Here is a 23704-nt window from a genome sequence, read left to right as displayed (position 1 = left end):
AATTAACCCACTCGTTACCGTCCGTCTGGCCACACGATCGCCTTAGGGCCCCCTTGCAGTCACCTTGAGGCTACCTTGCGTCTGCCTTGAAAATTCTATGGCCACCGCAGGGTCCCCTTAAGGTCACCGTGCAACATCAAATCAAAGACCGTACGGCAACCCCACGTTTTCGGTCTCCACAATTTCTAAATCCACAGTGCGGCTCCCCGAAAAATAAAAACATATGTAACTGCTACATTGTGTGACCGTGGAAATACTGCAGCCTAATTTAATATAATAATAACTAATATAAATAAATAACTAACATATTTTCGTAAATCATTGAATCAAAAACACTGGATGTTGGGCCGGCTAGAAATAAGTTCAGGTGGGAGTGGAGACAGCAATAGAGGCGGAGATGATAGTGGTATTTGGTAAATGAGACGAAATATTCCACTAGTTTGTAATTCCATTGATTTAAAAATTAGGGTATGGTGAGATGCGAATCCGTACACTTCTGAACTTCCTAGGTGAAAATGGACTGCATTTTCGATCTCAGTGGGGTCGATTTACTCTAAGAAATGTTTAGACGGACAACAAATTAATTATAGATTAGAAAATATTGAAATGAGTAGGATTAGTTACTCAACTCCAGTAATGATAAATGTTGTTTTAGCTCATATTTTCGAAATGGAAGTGAATTCAATGTCGGTGCAGTCATTTCCTAGAGTAAATTGACCCCATAGAGTTCGAAAATGCACTCCATTTCCACCTCGGACATCCAGAAGTACCCGTAATTGTACCTGACCATACCCTAATTTAACCAACTCATGAAACTAAAAGTCGTCATATGGAGCGACCTCTAAATCACCTCCGATCAACTTAACTTGTTTTATTCGCGTTACTGAATCATAGTGGAATAATGTAACGCTTGTGGACACAACATCTGAATTTATTATTTTTTTTTTGCTGTTTTTGGACCACCCTACCTCCAGACAAGCAAATGTAAAATTGAGACTAACTGATTAAAGCACTTCTTTCCTTTCATATTTTCATTCCAGTCAAAGAGTGAACCAATGAATATTTGTCCATGTTCTCCTTTAAGGAAGAACTTAATTTTCCTCTTACATTCATCACCATTGAGTATTTTCACAAAGATTACTTTGGAACTTAGTTCTTGGTTTAAGTATTTTTGTTGAGCAGAAGTGAAATGATAAACTTTTCTCAATACTCTTGTTTGACCACCTTCGGAGCCACATCTCATTTTGAGATTGTAGTAAATTGTTTTTCCATTGTTCAATTGATAACCATCAAAGTTTTCAGTCCATTCAAGGATATTAATTTTTTCTTTACATCCTCCAACTTATTTGTAATTAAATTTATCCGCTTATTTGTTTTATCTACTTTTACCCTGGTTATTTATTCAAGAAGACTAATTTGATATTTCTCACATTATTTATGTTTCCCATTTAAATACCAAGGCTGATACCATTTCGAATCTTTGGTTTGGTTATTGCTTGATTCTATCATTTATAAATCAGTAAAAAGACGGCGGGAGGCCTTTAAAATTCCCAACGCAATATCTTTACACTTTTACTTATAACCACAAGGGAGACCATTGATTCCATTCTCTAAAATATATATTTTATCATCGAAAGCTCCGAATGCTTTATTTTTTGTCTCTTCTGTATATAATTTATGTTTATAACTTCTTATTTTATTCATTTTTCTGTACTCTTCCTTCTTTAAGGTTAAACAGTCGTAATACTGTTTTAAGTTTATTGTTTCCTTGATTATATTTTTCTGTATTCTCTTTAGCTTCTGATCACCCCTTTCAATGTTATTATTATCAATATACATAAAAGCATGACTTTGATCTCAATCCTATAAATTCACTCATGACCTTCCCACCAAATTCGTCTTTAAATTTACCAATAACATTTTTATTCTTTGATGAAAACAACACATCACCTGATTTATTATTACTTGTATCATATATATATATATATATATATATATATATATATATATATATATATATATATATATATCAATATTATCAATCATATCCTCACATAAATCACTTGTCTTAATTTCTAATATAAAACTATCTGTATCCACATATAACAACGACACATTATCCTTATACTTTTATTATTACATTATTATAGTAATAGTTATACATTAACGACTTTGACATGTCCAGAATTGATGTTCCTATAGAAATAGGTTTATCCATTTCAATACTCTCTTTTTTTCAAATGAAAAGCACAAAAGTTCTCTGAAAACACCTCCGATCGTTCAAAACTTGGTCTATTAATTAATTTTGAAGCCTGTATCCAAGATGCAGCAAGTCATATATTTTGTCGATTCCTAACATTTTCCGTCGTCTTTCCAAATACAGCATTATTCATTAATTTATAAAAGTCCTTCTCAAAATCTGTTTTAGCTTCTGTTCTACTTTTTGTATTCAAATCAATATACTTATTGAACCAATGATTTCAAATTTCAAAAATCAAAAAACATTGAACCAAATTTCAAAATCCGATGAATTTTCCTCACTCTCAACCCAGAAAATAAATATTGTCTTAAGTTCCTTTGATGGAAAACATATTTCTTTATCATTTAATGTAGTAAGTAGTTTTTCTGGAGATTTACCTTTTATATTAAATAACTGGTGGTAATCACTTAACTATTCTTTTCTTGGACTTTCTTTATCAGGGGCATAAGGTAGGTCTTTATGTTTGTGTTGAAGTTCTTCTGGATATTTTAAAGCAACCTCAAAATAATATCCAAATTCAGCTTCATTCAATTCTTTTTGAGAGGAGACCACAATGTCTTGTAAAACTTTTTTATAATGTTTTTCTTTAACCCATTTAGGTTTTCTATAAGGTAAAGATTGAGACATAGCCCACCCATACAAATTGTTAGCATCATAATACATCAGGTAAGAGTTGTCCTCATTCTTATTATAATCAGGAAGATATTTGTTATTTGCTTTGGCATATCTCATGGAACATACTTGAGATATTCCTCCTCCTTTAGCCTTCTCTATCATTAAAAGCATATCTACATCACTGATTAATTCCAAATTCTGTTTTGTCATTTTTAACATAGAACTCCAAGAGAAGCCCAGGGCTGTGTGATGGTGAACAGAAGAATTTTTATTATGACAGACTGTTCTAAAAGTTTCAAACACATCAGCCAATAACAATACATCAGTTTTAAGATACAAATCATATTCTCCAAGATTCTTTATATTAAACTTCTCCCAAACCTTTTTAGCTTGTGTATAATTCATATCGGAAATATGAGTTTCAGTCAACTTGCCATAGAAACTTTCCCTTGAAGGAAGTTGTTTCTTTAAACTTCTCAAATGAATCCATATAGTTATACGGATATATCCCTTTTGTGATAAGAGATCAATCTCTTCTTGAGCCTGGTGTGTTGGCGCAGTGGTTAGGGCAGCGGCTTGGGATCCAAAAGGTCCTGAGTTCAAGCCCCGTTGGGCCACTGAATTAATACACCAGGGGGTTGACTCAGCCTGTCATCCTTCCGAGGTCGGCGAAATGAGTACCAGTATACTGGGCCGGTGTATACCCCGGTTAAAATAGGTGTACCATATCCCTGTGTCGTAAGAGGCGACCAGGGTTGCGTCAGGAAGGGCATCTGGCGTAAAACATGTGCCAAATCACTATGCGGATCGGATGATCCGCTGTGGCGACCCCTAACGGGAGCAGCCGAAAGAGAGAAGAAGAAGATCAATCTCTTCTTGATTTGAGAAATGTGATTTAAGATTCAGTAAGTTTTTAATATTTGATGCTAAGTTAGATAAAGGACTTGCCATAAACTTGTATGTGTCAAGAAATCTGATATGGGTTATGGGGGATGTATGAATTGTTTTTGTAAATGAGATGTATTGTTGATCTGTGTTAGGAATGGCAGAAATATCTCCAGATGTCTTTGAAAGTTCATTTATAAATAGATGTGTGTCATAGTGAGCATTGTTGTGAAGAAAGACAGGAATAAAATTTGGAGGCTTGCAATTAAGATTCCAACGGGAATGAGCTGGACCTCGATATTTCCCAGTAAGATGACAGTGATTCCGAACCTTGACCTCTCCCTCAATTTTCTCCTCACAAATATGACAGATGCTGTTCTTTCTCAATTCCTTTTTCTCTCCCTTTGTTAATGACATTGGTTTATAGGTTTTCACCATTATTTATCTTCGTCTTGTACAGTCTTTTTCCAATAGTCTTACAAACTCCTCTGAAGCATCTTCTCCTCTATAAAGTTCTAACTTTTTGTATTCATCAATAACAGAAACCACAAGGAGTATGTCTGATATTTATTTGTGTATGATTTATTTGGATTTGGAGAAACAGTATCTATCTTTTTAAGGATACTTTCAAAATCAGAAAATATTACAAAAGGATGTTTTATAGATTTGTTAAAATCTTTGAATGATATGTTTGAACCTGCTTTTGGTAAATTGATTATGGTTGATTTATGATTACGACAATATTTCGAATGTTGATTTAATCGTTCTTTTGTGTGAAAGGAGTTAAAACATCTCTTACAAGGATACGTTTTACATTTTCTCTTGTATAGTTGTGATTTGGTTAATCTTGATAAATTTTTGATGAAAGCATAATGTGATTTTTCCTTTGAAGTAAAGTAGAGAAGGTCAATGTGTGTTTCATCATTTTTATAGTTGTTTGAAATTTTTAATATCTGAACTTCGTTTGTATCCATTAATCCATATTCATTAAGAGATAGATTATTCATTTTCTCAAATTTAGGAATATCTCTCAATGACATTGGAAACTTTAAATCTTTAACATTTAATGTATTCTTGTATTTCTTATAATGTTCAACCCTTTTAGTATTCCATTGTGGAGGATGTAGGTGAGCAAGAACAGACCATAGAAAACATTTATTATCTTTTTTTGAATATTAACAACCACTTTCTTAAGTTTTATCTCTTTTTGGAAATCAATCTAAGAAGAAGCTTGAAGAGGATCTGATTTTAAGATGTGTATATCTCAAAAAGATTATTTTTGTAATCTATAGTAAATACACTACCTACTACAGTGTTAACAACATCTTGTTCTTGTCTCTGGAGTTCATCGTAAACATCACATCTTACAAAATCTTGAAATGATGAGATACAGTGAGGGTTTGTCCTCATATAGGGAGTATTTTCACAGTCTTGTCTTACCACATTCAATTTTACTCCCATATAAAACTTAAAAGTTTTCATTTCACTTAATGTGTTTTTAATTATAGTTTCACTCCTTTGTTTAACCACATCAACAGCTTCCATGATTAAAGATGGTCCAGGGTCTTGAAAGCGATCAATCTTATTTTTATATATCCTTTAAATGCCCCATCAGTGTTTTCAATGGAGAATTTAGTGGCACCTTCCTCTTCTTCATTGTTCACATGTTTGTGTGATTGAACGTGTTATTATAAAAAAAAAATTTAAGAATATCATTATCACATCTATCACAATATTTTGTTTCTTGGTCAAGTGGAGATATTTGTCTGAAAAGATTGAATGTGTGTTTGTTGGTTTGAAGGTGTTTTTTTATAACATTTATATTCATGAGTACAAACATCGCAGTACGTTGTATTCACCATATTTATCGAATAAAACTTTCCTTAAAATAAAATTTTCTTGATGAAAATTTCGTTTAATTTAAATGTGAATCTGTGCTTAAAACCATTTTATCCTTCAACTTTTTTCTTTTAATAAATACAATGTATCAGGACACAAAAGACAAGTTTCAATCAATCTCTTCATTTGTAAAAGATACTGAAAAATATATCGAGAATGTCAAATTGAATAAAGAAAAATATTACCACAATTGGATAAAAACAATTATGTTGAATTATAATATGAGTTCTTCAATTTCCTTCAGTGGAAGGGCTTTAATATATCTGGAAGAACATCTTTTAAAGTAGCTCAAACAAAAGTTTCTCCTCTCCTTCTGGCAATATATTCAAAACTAGAAAAAGCAATGAAACAAGAAAAAGGATCAAAAAAGAAAAACCTTATGGATGAAGCTTTAGAAAGAATAGATAAGACCATCTGTAATATGCAACGAGAAATTTGTATTTTTATCAACAACCCTAAAGATGTAAATCCTGATGAAATAAAGGATGTTAATATATCAGGTGAAATGACATTTCGTTCAATAGTAGTTTAGGACATTTTAAAATTGCCTTCAATATAAAAAATGTAGTCGTTCAATCTGTTGATGAAAAAAGGTATATAGATATAGATGGTAATGTTTTTTTCGACTAATTAAATACGAGCCATTATTCAACTGAAGATTTTGAAGATTATGAGAGTGATGACAGTTATCATCCCGAGAGTTTGGTTTCAAACAACAGTTTTGATACTGAGAGTATGTGTTCAAGAGTCATTATTCAAATGAAGATTTTGAAGATTATGAGAGTGATGACAGTTATTATACCGAGAGTTTTTCTTCAAACGACAGTTATGATACTGCGAGTTTGTGATCAAACGATAGTTATGAAAGTAGTTTTATAGATGATTGTGAAAGTACCAAAGATGATACTGAAGATGAATTTTAATTGAAGTAAAGTTATACTTTATAAATATGAATAGTATACCAGATCATGAGCCCCTTGAATTCCATGATTCTCCAGATGACAAATTTGAGAATTGTCCTGCATGTGATAGAGTGGGATTAAACACAGAGTCAAAAGCCAATCAACAATGTATATTCTGTGATTATGTTCTAATTAATGATAATAAAAAAAATATAAAAAGGAATATAATTCTTTTAGATTTACACCAAAAATGAATTACTTTACAAGATTGATTCGAGAAATGAATGTAAAATATAAGGGTGATAACACACCTTTCCTTACAATGGAAGAAACTGAATGTATTAGAGAAATGTTCAAAGGATTGTTGTTATATATTATTCACGATTGCCATTTTCAGGGAAATGTCAACACAAGATATTGTATAAATAAAATAATGGATTATCTTGAAATTAAACCCGAACTTAGGATAAAATATAGAGTCTCTAAAAAAGCCAATAATAAATTAAATAACCTATTTTCCAAATACATAAATGAATGATTTTCCCCCATTTGGGAAAATACGATAAAATTTAACAACCATAAAAATCTTCCTCTCATAATCCACTCAAATCACTCTCATAATCTTCAAAATCTTCAGTTGAATAATGGCTCATATTTAATTAGTCGAAAAAAACATTACCATCTATATCTATATACCTTTTTTCATCAACAGATTGAACGACGACATTTTTCAGATATCTCATAGTTGGTTTAAGTGGATGTGGAAAAACCTGCTTACTTTTAAAGATGCTCCTTACTCCCAACTTTTTAGATTATGATAATTTAATAATTTTCACAAAGTCAAGTTTTCAACCTGAGTATTAACGACTCTAACAAGGTCTAAATGCTGGTCTTCAAAAAGAAGATATAATCGGTTTATTCAAACTTCAAAACAAACTAAATGATTACAACATTGAAGATATAATACAACTATTTTGTGATACACAGAGATATAAAAAGAAATCAAAGCCGATATCTTGTATTCTTAGTGATAATACGGGTGATATACCTTCTCCCCAAGATTTGGATAAATCAAAAATGAACCTCGTTATATTTGATGATTGTGTTAATGAGAGAAACCAAACGGTAATGGATAGCTTCGACACAAGAGGGAGACATTCTTCTTGTAATTGTATTAATCTTCGTCAATCATACTTTTAACTTCCTCGTCGCTCAATAAGAAACAATGCTAATACTTTTATTTTATTCAAGTTAAATTCAATAGATATAAACAATTTTAGGAGAGAGAATTGCTCTACGTTATGTATTAAAAAGGAATTTATGGATTATATGAAGCGCACAACTGAAAAATATTAATATATTGTTGTGAAACAAGATGAGATATTAAGGGATATATTTTTTATTTTATAAACAATTATTATAAATCTTTTGGGTAAATCTGCTTCTGGAAAAAAAACTTTCATAAATCAAGGTTCTTGTATAGTTCAAATGAGAATATTTTAAATTTGCTGAAAAAAAAACACCCTGTGATACTCATTGGATCGACAACAACCAGAGCAATAAGACCTGGAGAAGTAGAAGGTGATGATTATTACTATATTTCAGTCGAGGAAAATATGCGATTAAGGAATGAAGGGCAAATATTTGAGGAGGTTTCTCTTGGTACAACAAAATATTTACATTGGAAGAGTGAGTTAAAGAAACTAAAATCTGGTGGTCTTGGGATATGAGAAATAATCCAGAAGACAAATTATTAAACATCTGAGTGAGAATGGGATTAAGAATTTATCATTGGGTTTTGATGTTGATGAAGAAACTCAATGCAAACGAATGAAAAGCAGAGATACAAGTATAAGTGAAGAAGAAATTACAACTCGTATTAATATTCATAAAGAATTTGATGAAATATTTAAAGAAATGGATTTATTTGAACGCATCTACTTTAATGGTGAAGAAAAGAAAAATTTCCCTGTTGACCTTTATTAATCAGTGAATGATATTTTCCAATAAATAAATGGATGCGAATGAAAGAGCAAGAAGATTTAAGGAGCATCATGAGTTGATTTAAAAAGTTGTAAAACAACAGGAAGACATAAATAAGAAATGCAGACAGAAAATAACGGGTGAAGAAGCATTTGAAAGAAAACAAGAGATAAATTTTAAACCACTTTTAAAAACTCCTCAAGAAAAAAATGATTGATGCTTCCACAGTTCTCACAATAGAATGTACTCCTAAAAAACTTCAAATGTTAAAATATTTCAGTCAAATGATGGAGGACGAATTATGGCACATAGGAGAATGAGAATATGATGAGAAAGAATTATTTCAACAACTGGATGGGATTAATCAACCCCCTGATTATATTGTGAAGGCTCTTCAAGACAATGAATGTTCAGCGGATTCAAAAGCCAAAGCAGGACTCATTCCAACAGACCAACCAGCAATATTTCATCTTGTTAAAGAAAAGGTATTGATATTTAATGATGAATTAAGGTTCTTGAGTTCTGCTCAACCCCCTGTCAAACTAACTCCGAGATTAATATTTCTTCTCACAAAGGATGGAAGACAAGGCTCAACTGTGAGGGATGAATTAAAGTATTTTGATCAACCATTGGATATGGAAAATAAGGATGATATCGTATATATTGATCTGCTGGACTCTCTTAATTATAGGGTTAGTCTATCTGGTAAAAGTAGGAAGAATGAGAAGGCGAAACACATTATTCAGGCTTTAAGTATCCTTGGTTCAGGTGTTAGTTTTCTTCCAAATAACCCATCACAATTAGTTAATAGACTGTTATTGCTCTTAGGTAGTAAGAAGGCTGGCAATAACAATTGTTTTAATGAAGCATCAGCCATTTTAGACCAGTTGATGAACATGAAAATAATTTAAAAATGTCAATACAAAGACATTTTATCTCGTATTAAATAAGATGAGAAGCACAATCCTTCGTTTAAATTTCACACAAGCGACCACACATCTTAATTCCCATACCCACTACAACTTGACGCAACAAAATAATATGAGGCGTCCTTATTGTCCATGGAAACTTATAATACCTTATTTAATATCACCGAGAAAAATGACAAGTTCGGTTATAATCCGGGAAGTGGATACAAAACGATAACAGTTTCAGCCGGAGCATTTTAGATTTCTCAAATATCTTCCGAAATTGGTCGTCTTAAGAAGGGACAGGGTGATGAACCAAAAAATAGTTGTAGATCTTCAAAAACATTCTTCAAAATGAACGATTAAACTTAAAAATAACTACAAGGTTGATTTCACAATTGATAATTCATTTAGAGAGTTATTGGGTTTCTCCTCAATAAAGAGTGAAACTAATAGGACGTTTTACAGTGATAATGTTCTCAAATATCCTTAGGCATAAATTCGGTATTAATTCACTGTGATTTGATTGATGGCACTTAAAATTATGGAACAAGAACAAATACAATATTTTCATTCAGCGCATACTCAACCCCAATTGGTTATAAATTTAATATGGAACCCAAAAATCTGGTTTATCGACCTGCGTCAGGAAAAACCATATACAGAGTAAATTTTAGGATAACCGACCAAGATAATCACTTGATTTATTTTAATGGAGAAATTATATCCATCAGAATTCACCTACGTGAAGTTTTCCAATAAATAAATACGATGGTTATTGTGAGGAAACACGAGTTGGAAAATATAAAATAATTATACAGGGGATGGGATGTTCCTTTCCCCATACCACAAGGGTGAAGGTATGTATCATGGTAAAGGATACTACAAACCTAAGAGACAAAGGGGTGTCAGACATCACTTTAGAAAAAAAGGAGATGCGATAATTGATACACCAATGGGTATCGGTTCAACTGTTCTGAAACATAAAGACCGAATTGGTTCAACTGCTTCTGCTGTGGGAAATGTAGCGGGGCTATAAAGAGTATAAAAGATGCCCAAAACGAATCTCATAAATTACAAGCAATAAAAGAAATTAAGAAAGGCAAAACTCAGTTGTCTCCCCAAGAACGATAGAAAATAATTCAAATACTTGGGTCAGAGTTTCAAAAGTTTTAAAATCTTTTTTCCTAAATAAATATAAGTATGGAAGCAATTTATAGAACCTATGATTTGGATAATACCATTGTTATCTCAAACGCTACTCAAAAAGAAGACTACTTCAAGGTAAATGCAATAACTGGAACAGACTGGAATGCAAATGGTACACAAAGTTTTGAAATAAATAATCAACAAACTTATTTGAATCTCGCTGAAAGTTTCTTGTGTAAATTTTCATTCACTAAGGCTGCGACTAACACAAACGCAACACTCGTAAAAATTTATTGTGGAAAATGTTTGATGGTAATCGTTTGTACATTGGAACACAATAAGTTAAAGTGGTTGATTATGTCTGTTGTATCTGCAATGATGAAATTTACACTATATTCATTTGGTGATAGAATGAGAAAGGGTCTGTCAAAGGTTTTATTCCTGATATGTCAACGGGAAGAAACACAGACCCTGGATATAGTCAAAGGAAAGGAATGTATAATGATGATACAAAAGCAGATAATAGTTTTGCTGTGGCAGTTCCTCTTAAAGATAAATTTGGATTTTGTGATCATGATAAAGTTCTGAATGGTCTGAAAATTATATTTCAACTGCAAAGTAATGATAATGAAAATAGAATGCTTTTTGGTGTGGCTAAAGCTTTTGCTGCTCAGACTAAATTTCTAATTGATGAAATTAGTTGTTATATGAGTGAATATACTCCTAATCTTAAAACAGAAGAGATGATGAATAGAAGACTTAACTCAAAGAAACCACTCAATGTGTTGTTGTTGTTCATCTTTTGGCTGCTCCCGTTAGGGGTCGCCACAGCGGATCAGCTGTTATGATCCGCATCCTGATTTGGCATAGGTTTTATGCTGGATGCCCTTCCTGACGCCACCCTGGTCGCCTCTTACAACACAGAGATAAGGATTGGGTTTCGCCATGATTCCGGGCTGCCCTACACCCTCTCATATCATGGTCCAGCGCAGAGCTCCCGTCCTCAAGCAATCCTCCAACCCAATCCTCCGAGTAGCTGGATTAGAGGTGCATGCCACTACACCTGGTAAAGAAACCACTCAATGTATCGTACCTTAAAAGAAGATGCCAACACGTTAAACTGAACAAAACCACTTACACGTGGAATTTGGGTGTTCTGGAAGGAAAGCCACGATATCTGTGGCTCATTTTAAAAATCCAGATGGTGATACTGCTACTGATAGGAATAATGCATTGAGTGATAATGCTCAGTGAAACAACTTCACGTTTCTCACGATGGGACATTTTATCCATTAGATAGATTAGAAATTAATTTGGGGAAAAAATGATTATGCTGAAGCATACAAGTCTTACCAAATGGTGTGTGAAAGCAATGGAAATAAAGAACCTATTTTGGATATGACAGCATTTAAAAGTCTGTATACAAGCTATGCGATTGACCTGAGTGCTCAAAAGGAAACTATAAAATCTAATCGAGTGGATACTTCCCTATACTTTGAAAGAGGAGAGAGTGAAGATGTTGATCCATATTGTTTGCTTTTGGAAGAAACAGAAATACAGATTAATACAGATAATGGTGTTATGGTTAGTCTCACATAATCTTTTTGATAAATAAATGAGTAGTAAAGTGCCAAGTGTGGTATATGTTAATCAAATCAATCTTCATAAACTATCATCTTGTATTCAAAATCAAAAGCCTTGTATGATTAACGTTAATACAATTCAGAGAAAAGGAGCAGTAAGAATTGATGTTTTGCTCACAAGAGAACAGGTGAAAATCTTGAACGATACTGGTTCACTTAAAATTAAAATGTCAAAACTAATGTTGAAGAAATATTCAATAAAAGAGATGAGTGCAGGATTTCTCCCATTTCTAATTCCTTTAATTGCTGGATAAGTGTGCCTGCAGCATTGATGGGTGGTATTTTCGCAGCGGTGAAAACTGCCAACGAAAGGAAGGCTCAACTCCGGGCTCAAAAAGAATTGGAAAGACATTACAAAGAGTTGGAGAAACAAATTAGTGGAAGTGGTGTAATTGTAGATTTTGCTGAAAAACTTGAAAGTCTGCCTGATAAAGCGAGATTGTTAGTTGGAGATGTGCTTTCTTCTATCGTACAAGCAGGTGTAAAATTAACTGAAAAGGGTCATTGGATTATATCTTTCTAATAAATAAATGAGCATTGATGAGTGGTTTAAATAAATTGGAAAGAATACAACATCAAATTTAGAACTTGTCAACCATTGTAAGAAATTAAAAATTCATAATGTGGTTATTTGTATGAGAGATGAATTAACATTCGTCTCTAAACCTACAAAGAATATTATTATGAACTTAGAAGATAATAATGGGAACGGTTCTCATCGGGTTTTTATTTTTAATAGTCAAGACAAAATATTATTCTGATAGTTTTGGTCTTCCACCACCTGTTGAAGTAATAAAATTCTTACAGAATGGTGTTTATGAAACATTTCAAGTCCAAGAATTAAATTCCAAGTATTGTGGTCAATTCTGTCTATATGTGTTATTTCAACTCAACAAAAATAAATTTTTAAATGACTATTTTTAATCTACTATAAATGACTTATGTTGGTAAAGATGGTTCTATCTTTTGTGTATCCCAAGAACTGGATATTTATTTATCAAATTATTACATAAAGGCACAGGCTGAATGACAGAAATATAGTATAACAAAAAATATTAATATGAATAATGCTTGTAAATTAATAAATTATCCAAGCCCGACTGACGCAAATGACTTGGTAAGATTAAGTGATTTATCACAATATATATATCCTTAATTAAAACTGCTGTGTATTCCAAACATACAGAAGTGTTGATTTTATCTCCAGGTCATACAGATTTCACAGTTCCAATTAAAATAAAATTTTATAAAGAAGGCTGTATCGTTTGAATGAGAATAGAACAATGGGGATATGATATCAATGATTTAGGGTGTAATTGGTCATTTAAAATTAACCTAGAAGACCTGGAACAATTAAATCAGTCTCGTAAGAAAGAATATTATTCACTTGGTGCCGAGAATGAGTTTTGTGGAAGCACGATTAGCACACAACAAATAAAAGCATTTAATAAGGGTAAAATCAATAATGCTTTTGCCATAGTTTATATCATGAAAACACAAAGAACAGGATTATATATAATAAGTAAGGAAATACAAAATGATTAAACTATGGGAAGATGGGGAGGTATTTCCTGTCATTATATCAATCTGTGCTTTATTTCTAATACATAAATGACAGCAAGAAGGCTTCAAGAAAATTATAATTCCTATGTCCAAGCACACCTTCAAGAAAAGAGTTTTCGGTATTTTAATAAATATGTTCTGCAACATAAGAATGAGGTATTTTCATTAAAAAAATTGGCTTTATACTGATGTTAATAAACCAACATCATTGCATTTAATTAAAATGTTATATTATGAAAAAAATTGAAGAAAACTCAAGGCTCTTTTAGAAATTCAGAAGAAATTTTATTGGTTTCCTGTTGTAAAATTTTTTATTTTAGATACAGGAATAACAATAAATCCTGAGGAATATATGTATGATATTCTATGGGGTGTAAGTGATTCAACGATAGTAAGGTATGAGGAAGGAGTTGAAGAAACTGAGACAAAGGAGGAGAAGGAGAAGAGAGAGAAGGAGGAGAGAGATAAGGAGGAGAGGGAGAAGAGAGAGAAGAGAGAAGGAGGCAAGGGAGAAGAGAGAGAAGGAAGCAAGGGAGAAGAGAGAGAAGGAGGCAAGGGAGAAGAGAGAGAAGGAGGCAAGGAAGAGGGAGGAAAGAGAGAGAATAAATAAATATAAAAATATTGAAACCAGTGAGATTAGAAAAATATTGGGGGTATTGCAGAAAATAAACAAATCTCAACACACCGAGGAGGAAAACAAAGAATTGACAAGTCTATTAGAAATATTTGCGTCGACTATTAACATCGTTTTCCTTGGTGTGATTGACTTTAATTAATGTTTTACAATTTTTTTTCTTAAATAAATGGAGGAGAGAGTGAAGACATTTCTAAGGATTCTTTATGTTTTAAAAATTAAGATTCGAATGTGTATGTTGGAAACTAAAAAGTTTTCCGCACTCTGTAGGAATTTTTCTCATAAATAAATGAGTTATTGTCTAAAATGTAAAAAGAAAAACAAGAGTGAAAAATCTCATATTTTAAAAGTAAAAATAACAGGGTTATACAAAATGGCATATGTTTGGTGTGTGGCTCAAAAAAGAGTGAATTCCCAAAACACAAATGTGGGGGAGATATACAAAAGTTTTTATCAGGAAGTAAATTTACAACTACTGGAATACCAAGGGAATTACATCTACCAGGGTATTCTTTCTGTCGTCCAGGAACAAACTAGAATGAAAGATTAGATGAGGCTGAAAATCCTAAACCGTGGAGCTAACTTATCAATAGGGTTGATGAAGTGTGCATGAGGCATGATATTGATTATGGAAATACCACAACGTTGGAAGAAAAACATGAAGCCGATAGAGAAATGTAGCATAATTTGTCTCTGATACAAAATCCAACCTTGAGAGAAAAAGTTGATCGGTTCATCGTGAAGAAGATAATCAGTGCGAAATTGAAACTTGGGCTTGGAAATTCAAAAAACTTATAGGCTCTAATGATGCCATTAAGATTGAAGAGCAATTCGCTGATGAATTACATAAAGCAATAATCATAACGTTTCATAGAAGGAAGGTTTATTCCAAGGAAGTTGATTATATCTGGTCCGCTGATTTGATTGAACTCAATAATGATAAGGAGTACAAGTATGCTTTAACCGTTATTGATTTGAGGAGTAGATATGTGTATGTTGTCCCTTTAGAAAACAAAACAGGTAATACTCTTATGTTAGCCTTTCAACAGATATATAATAAAAGCAAGAGAAAACCGAAAAAATTGTGGACTGATGAGGGTGTAGAGTTCTACAACAAAACATTTTAAATTTTCTTTAAAATAATATTATATTATACAGCACCTTTAATGAAGGAAAAGCGGTTGTTGTTGAGTGTTTTAATCGTACTTTAAAAGAGAGATAATATAAAAAATTCATTCAACTCGGTTCTCAACAATGGTTGTCTTTAATTCAAGATATTGTAGAGAAGTACGACACGATTCATACCTCAACGAAACCGAAACCATCAGAAATATTTACAAAATTAAAATATGTAAAAGAGGTTAATGTCATAAAAGCCTAAGTTCAAAGTTGGTGATATAGTAAGAATATACAGGTGTAAATCTCATTTTGAAAATGGTTATACGAAGCGATGGACAAATGAACTTTTTTAAATTGTTGATGTAATAGATGCAATTCCTTGGACTTATCAGGTATATGATTTAAAGGGGGAAAATATTTTAGGTTCATTTTATTCACAGGAATTGCAAAAGATGAAGATAAATTGTTTTCTTTTGGCTCCACCCCTTTTTTAACTCCACCCCTTTTTGACTCTGCCCACGCAAACCCCACCCACATAAGCCCCATTCACAAAAGCCACATCCACACAAGCCCCACCCACACAATCCCCAAACACACAAACTTCACCCACAAAAAACACATCCACACAAACCACACACACAAGCCCCACCCATGCAAACACCATCCACATCCATCATATTCACATAATTAGTGATTAGTTCCCCACACACATGTTTATTTCATTAAAAAAATGCTCCACCCACACAAACCCCACCCATCCACACAAGCTCCACCAATCCACACAAGCTCCATCCACCCACACAAGCCCCACCCACCCACAGAAGCTCCACCCCCTGTGCACCCCCACCTTTGGTTCACCCTGTGCGCCCCCCCCCAAAAAAAATATATATAATGAGTCAAAGACATATATATATATATATATATATATATATATATATATATATATATATATATATAGACAGGACAGATAGAGAGAGACAGAGACAGAGTTATAATTTCTCACCTTTGACTCGAGTCATTCAAGATCAAAGGGCGTGAGAGGACTTCTTGCCATCCAAGAAAAATATCATTCACTTCTCTTCTGAACATTTGAATAGAATGTCTTTAAGAAAGTTGTTCATTTTTTGCCATTCCTTGTTTTATTCAAATAACTCATTTTCAACAACAGTAATCAACGATGTTCTTATTGGGGACAACCTGTTAGCAAAAAAAAAAACATACAATAATTATTATTGGTTGTATAGTGATTTAATTCTGTTTTAAACAACAAATAATAAATTGGGTTGAGAATCTCACCTCTCATCTTGTGAAAACGATTGATCCGTAAAGTCGGAGTTCTCGTCTACACAATCCATTCTCTGAATGAAACACGCTCGGCACACAAGTTGGTTTAAATAAGGAACTTGATGACGTAATGGGAGATTACATTACAATGTTTTTTCCAGAGAGTGTTTCCACAAAGGAAATGACTTGGTTCGGGCGAGGCCGCTGTTCTCAAGCAGTCTGATTCATTTTTACAAAACCGAATGAGGGATTTACATTTTACAAAACTAACCCAAACAGCCCTTTCTTTCATGCTTAAAGAGATAAAGTGAATATTATGGGAAAATGAAATTATTCCCAAAAGTAGAACATGGACAAATATTCATTGGTTCGCTCTTTGAGTGGAATGAAAATATGAAGGGAAAGAAATGCTTCAATCAGTAAGTCTCAATTTTACATTTGCTCAATGGGGCAGAGATCAGTCTCCTATTTTGGCCTTTTTGGGGCTTGAGTCAGTCTCAATTTTACATTTGCTTGTATGGGGGGAGGAAAGGGGATAAATGAGTCTCCTATTTTGAGCTTTTACTTGTATGGGAGGGGGAGGAATCAGTCTTCTATTTTGGACTTTTGGGCCTGAGACAGTCTCAATTTTACATTTGTTTGTATGAGAGGGGGAGGAATTGGTCTCCTATTTTGGGCTGTTGGGGCTTGAGTCAGAGAGTTTTTCCATTTTTCCCCATTCATTTGAATGGCTGCTTCAGAAGCCCCATTTCTCCTCTACACTTGGGAAAAGTGAAACATTACCAACAGCCAATTTGACTGCAGTACAAAAATTAAATTTATAAAGTTCCAGCAACAATTATAATTGAGAATACATGAATATAATTATTTTTCTTCCATAGCTCTCCACAACATCATGCAGAAGGCATATGAAAAATACCTTGTGATGCAGCTGCAAGAACAAGAACCACTTTCTTTGGAAGCCTGGTATGGTTCCAAATGTGCAAGTGCAACCTTCAAGTTTTGGTGGATTGCCCTTCATTTGCAGCTATTGCTGTACACATTCGTCGGATGTGAAAGAAACTTCACTTTGTATGTGAAGGCAAAAATTGCTTTGACTGCTTGGTACTTTGCCTTTGACCACCACAATTATGCCAGATGGATGACAGTGCATTTACGAGACATGACCACTTTGCATGAGACTCACCTTGATATTTTAGCAGAATTCAGCAATGGACACTTTGTTGTTCAAAAATGTTGTTCCATGTTTTCAAAGATTGCTACAGACCATGCTCATGAGCAGAACAACACGTATGTCAAAGGTGATTGAGGAGCACTAGGCGTGACTGAAAATCCAGCGGCACTTCATAGGTGGATGATAGGTGAGCCTGAATTGTCGAGACTGATTCAGGAGTTTCAAACTGCACTCGAGTCTGACAGATAAAGCTCTGTTGCAGATATGTCTCTGCACCATGAACAGCCAAAAAGTGTTCAAAACACTTTCCACAAATAAATGAGTTTTTTGGTTAGAATTATCGCAGAGACTGGAAACCCTTTTTTGGAAGACAGTGATGACCTTGTTCTGCACACCAAGGACATTGTTGACAGAGCAGTCATTGAAATTGTAAAGAACATCCATACCATTGCCCTGGAACAGTTTCATTGTTTTGTGCAGGAGAGGCTTTTGGAGCAGAGAAAGGCCCTATCAGATCCAATCAAAAGGAAGAAGCTGCCACTCATGTCCTTTCCAAATGCAAATAAAAGTTCAATATTATTGAAATTTACAAACCTCAAGAGTGACTACAGCATATTTTCTCAACTTTATATTGTGTGTCAGACAAGAGATGGCAATTTGGAAGAATTCTTCATGCATGAAAATTAGCCCTGTCCACCATCTGTTTCAAATCAGGGGGAAACTGAATTCCTGTGCTAAATTATACTTGGTACGTTGCTTTGAAGATTTGTCAATGTCCAGAAATAGGACACCAAATGTAGATGTCATCCTAATTTATGGTGTAGCAGTTGTGAACATGCTGAAACCAGAAACAAGCAGGACCTTTGATTCAAATGCCAATGAGGTTTTCTTCCTTTTCATCCAGAGGCAGCTTCAAAGTTCAAAAATTCGTGTGGAAATTGTGTGTGGAACCAGTATTGGTCAGATAGTTTGAAGACCTCTACAAGAGAAGGCAGAGGGAAGGCATGTGGCAATGAGTGGAGGCAGGGATTGCTTTTCCAGGTAATTGGGCAAGTTTTATTCGAGTGAATGACAACAAGACACGGCTGTTCAGTTGTTTTTTTCATCAGAACAGGTCATCAATATTGACAGACATCTGCACTTTCACCATGCAGCCATGAAGAGGCAGATACCAGAATAATTGTTCATTTGGAAAATGCCTTGTCACGATGAAAGAATACTCATAAAGACTGCCAACACAGATGTTGTTGTTCTGTCTATGTCTGCAATGGCACATTGTGCAGTTGCATCGCTATGGGTTGTGTTTGTTGCTAGGAAACATTTTTGATTCATTGCCGTGCATGGTTGTGATACTGTCTCCTCCTCCAATGGAATCAAGAAAAAGAAAGCATGGCAGGTTTGGCAAGGGTATCCTAATGTCACTGCTACTTTTCTGAAGCTCTCCTGCACTCCGGCTGACATTTAACATGCTGATATAGCTGTCGAACGTTTTGTGGTATTGCTATATGATGTAACTAGTGAACAGCTGGATGTATATGGAGTTCATATTCAGCTGTTTGCGCAGAAAGGCAGATCCTTTGACTACTTTCCACCTACAAGTGCAGAACTGTTGCAACATCTCAATCGGGCATTTCTGCAAGGAGGCCATATTTGAGGCAGGCATTTACTCCAGATCCTAAAATTCCAGAACCGAGCAAATATGGATGGAGAAGAGATTCCAGTGGAAAATGGGAGCCTTTCTGGACTTCACTGCCACAAGCCTCACACTCTTGCTCGGAGCTGCTGCACTGTGGAAGCAAAAAAGGATGAAGAGGAACTACAAATGCTTCAGAGTTGGACTGAAGTGCACTGCACTTTACAAGTACAGTGGTGATTGTCAAAGTAAACAGTGAATGGGTGCCAGATCTGTGTCCAGTGCTGGGAGATATTTAGTGCTGTTTTTAGGTAAGAAATTGATACCTTCATTGGATAAAAGAGTCACAGTTCTATAATGAACAAGTAAGTAAACATATTTCTTTCCAATTATCAATGCTCATATATTTGAGACAGTATTCATGGGTCAAAATGTATATATGTCTACTACACATGTAGGCTGAGGACAAAAATTCATGTATTTTCTTTGTTTGGGTCAATATAAAGTATCTTATTAGCTTTCAGGCACATTCATCCAAGAATACTGGTTAGGTGATTTAAGCTGACAAAACCCATGTTTTATTCTTTCTGAGGCATTTTCAAATAATTTGAAGCTTCTAAGACAGAGAAACTGCCAATATTATAGTGATAACTTTGTCACAGAGGCAGCCATTTTCATTGATGCCTCAAAAACATGTTCAACTAGAGGGGGAGTACTCGGGAGAGTGCAAAACCTCCGCCGCCAATACTGCAGGGTCACTCAAGGGAACCTTATATCTTATTCATTAAATATGATGTCAACAGTGCTGACAAGAGTTATAGTTCTTTTCTCCAACATTTTTTTTTTGGGGGGGGGGGTTGGAAATCACTTAAAACATGTAGAAATGCAAAAAATATATATTTTTTTTTCTCTAAATTTTTTTTTGGGTGGGGGGAATGCTGAATCAAAAAAATATATATATTTGTATATCCAAGTCCAAAATCTAATGGAATGATCCTTGGACGATACCTAACCACCCCACCAAGTTTCGTCGAAATCCGTCGAGGATTTTTTCTGTAATACTGTTCACAAAAAAACAAACAGACAAACAGAAAAGGGTGAAAACAGTAACCTCCGATCTTCGATGGTGGAGGTTAAAGATTTTTGCAAGAGGCTCCATCTCTATAATTGGTATATAAATAAAAATTTAGCATTGTGTTAAATTTTATACTTGTCACATAATTTGCATGATTTTGCGACATAACTGCTGCACTTAATATAGCTAAATAATTGGTCAATGACATATCCTGTGCAATATTTCTTAACAAGGCAAATCTCATTAATGCCAGTTAATAATACTCAAGGTTAAAAATGCAACATGAGCTTTAGCAATTGCCAAAGCTGTTGTCAACATTAATGATTTTTTATCTTTCAGTGTGAACTCTCCAAAAACATTAGTTGCTTATATCAGTGACTGGTTCATGTTTGCAGATTCAAAAGATCTCCCAAAATAGCTCTTCCACAACAGTCACAATGCAAAGCAAATCAAATGGAAAGGCACATCCACAACAATTGTCAACAAAAGAACATCGGGCAATCAAGGCGTTGGGTCTCATAATGGGAACATTCACCCTTTGTTGGCTTCCTTGTTTCTCTCTCGTTTTAGTTCAGGTGTTTTGCAATTACTGTATTTCAGATGATGTATATTTTACAACAGTGTGGTTTGCATATGGCAATTCTGCACTCAATCCAATACTATACTCTCGGAGTCCTGATTTTCTTGCTGCATATAAGCAGGTGCTGTGCTTTCAAAGACGTGTGCAGAAGGGAAAATTCTAAGTCATTCAATGCAAAGCATTCCATACATATTCCTGGTTTGGCTTCAAATTAATCATACATGCTCCTGTGTTACATTCTTGAAAGTTGTTTTCATGAAATAAAAATGTATTTGATGATATCCAATCATTTAATGTTGTTGTGGAATTTGTTGTTAACTGACTCGGTGTAAATCTTATTACTCAATTTACTTTTAACCCAAACAATCCACTGTCCAAAAGGAAAAGTACATTTCATCAAAGAACATTTATTCCGCGGTACTACGGAGTCCAAAACACTGAGATGTAAGCATCCACAATGATTTGCACTTAACTAAGCTTACATTTCCTGATATATATATATATATATATACACATATATATATATATATATACATATATATATATATGTATATATATGTATATATATATATATATATATATATATATGTATATATATATATATATGTATATGTATATGTATATGTATATGTATATATATATATATATGTATATATATATATGTATATATATGTATATATATGTATATATATGTATATATATATATATATATATATATATATATATATATATATATATATATATATATATATATATATATATGTATATATATATATGTGTATATATATATATAGTCTCATTCCCCCCTCGCTGTGCGTTGTGTGTTTGCTCTCATACGAGCCTTGACAATGTATCAAAAAAAAACAAAAAACCCCTGAAGAATGACAAAGTTGGACCAGTAATAGCTAGAGCTACAGGAATGATGACGAAGAACCTCACAGAGATGTTAAACATAGGGGCAGTACCCTTGGGTGCTCACCTGGTAGTGGCTGGATAAGATAATCAGGCAACCACTGGAAGGCATGGATGACCCACAAAACACATAATGGAGAAGAAAGTAAATACTTATGGATTTTTTTTTCATGCTGTGAACAAATCTTGGTGCATCACGGGTGATAAAGTTGTGGTCAGGTTTCATCGAAATTGTATGTGGCTTCAGAAAAGAAAGCAAATACATATTTGGGGAGCAACCTCCCCCACCCCCCCCGTAGAATCCCTTAGACTGCAATTGTTTTTTCATGTCGTGAACAAACTGCAGTCCATCATGGGTAGTGAAGATGGTACTGAAGATGGTGGTGAAGTTTCATCGGAATTGTATGTGTAGTTTTGGAGAAGAAAGCAAATACATCTTTTGGAGGGCAACCCCCCTTAAATCCCCTGAAAGCAGATTTTTCTCATGTCATTAAGAAAAAAAAATTGTACGTCGTGGGTGATGAAGGTTGTCGAAGTTTAATCGGAATTGTGTGTATCATTTAAGAAGAGAGCAAATACCTCTTTGGGGAGGCAACTCACTCCCCACCCCTCCCCCCTCCCCCTGTAAACTCTCTCTGCAGACCCCCTCAGACCCCGTTTTTATATGCCATCACGGGTGATGAAGGTTGTGGTCAAATTTCATTAAAATCATATGTGTAGTTTTTGAGAAGAAGTTGCAAGTATTTGTGGATGGACGGACAGATGACACGCCATCTCAAAAGCTCCCTGGAGATATAGCTGCCCAAACTGTCACTCCAGGTAAATTTACCTCCTTCTCAACTGTCACTCGGGTTATTTGCAGCCCAGTAGACACAATTGTGTCTGTTAATTGTGCCATTAAACTTAAAACATGCCTTATCTGACCACCAGATGCTGTCTAGCATTGTGTCCTCTTCGTGAAGTTTAGCTTAGAACTCTTCGCAAAATTGAAGACAGCGGTCGTCATCTCCATCATGAAGGGCATGCAGCAAGCGTGGAATGTCAGGTTTCCATTTTTCTGGTGAAGGATACAGATAACACTTGATTGGCTCACTTCCAACTCTGCAGATAAACGGCGAGTTGACTTTTGCGGACTTTGTTCCAGTCTTCTGATGGCTTCTTCAGCCTTGGCTACATTCGTTGCCGTTTTCGGACGACCGGACTTCTTTGCAGTGGCCACCGATCCTGTTGCTTCAAATTTCTCGACAATCAATCGTATGTTTCTTCCCTGAGGTGGGTTAAAATCGAAGTCCTGTGCCAAACGGCGTGCCGCCATCGTTGGTTGTTCATTTCATTTGTAGTAATGTTTCACGGTCGCAATGCGTTGATTCATTGAAAGGTAATTCATGGTTCAATTTGGTGCAAATTCAGTAACTTTCCAAATTCGCAGCAATAACCTGCAAAACAAAATAAAAAATAAATATATTACCAAAATTAATAATCTGCA

General features: G+C 34.2%; 1 protein-coding gene across 1 annotated transcript in view; it reads left to right on the top strand.

Moving 5' to 3' along the window:
* LOC147033084 (beta-1 adrenergic receptor-like) overlaps positions 1-21536 on the top strand; it is a 32335-nt gene extending 10799 nt beyond the window's left edge. Inside the window, exon 2 of the mRNA XM_085859057.1 lies at positions 21122-21536. Coding sequence (XP_085715183.1) covers positions 21122-21469 — 348 coding nt within the window. The 3' untranslated portion in view covers positions 21470-21536. The remainder of the gene's footprint in view (positions 1-21121) is intronic.
* The last annotated feature ends 2168 nt before the right edge of the window (positions 21537-23704 follow it).

This window comes from Eptatretus burgeri, chromosome 2 (genome assembly GCF_056783735.1).
Source record: "Eptatretus burgeri isolate ZD-2024b chromosome 2, Ebu_testis_v1, whole genome shotgun sequence".
Lineage (NCBI taxonomy): Eukaryota > Metazoa > Chordata > Myxini > Myxiniformes > Myxinidae > Eptatretus > Eptatretus burgeri.
Note: the sequence above shows the minus strand (reverse complement) of the source record. Positions and strands in the feature narration are given on the sequence as shown.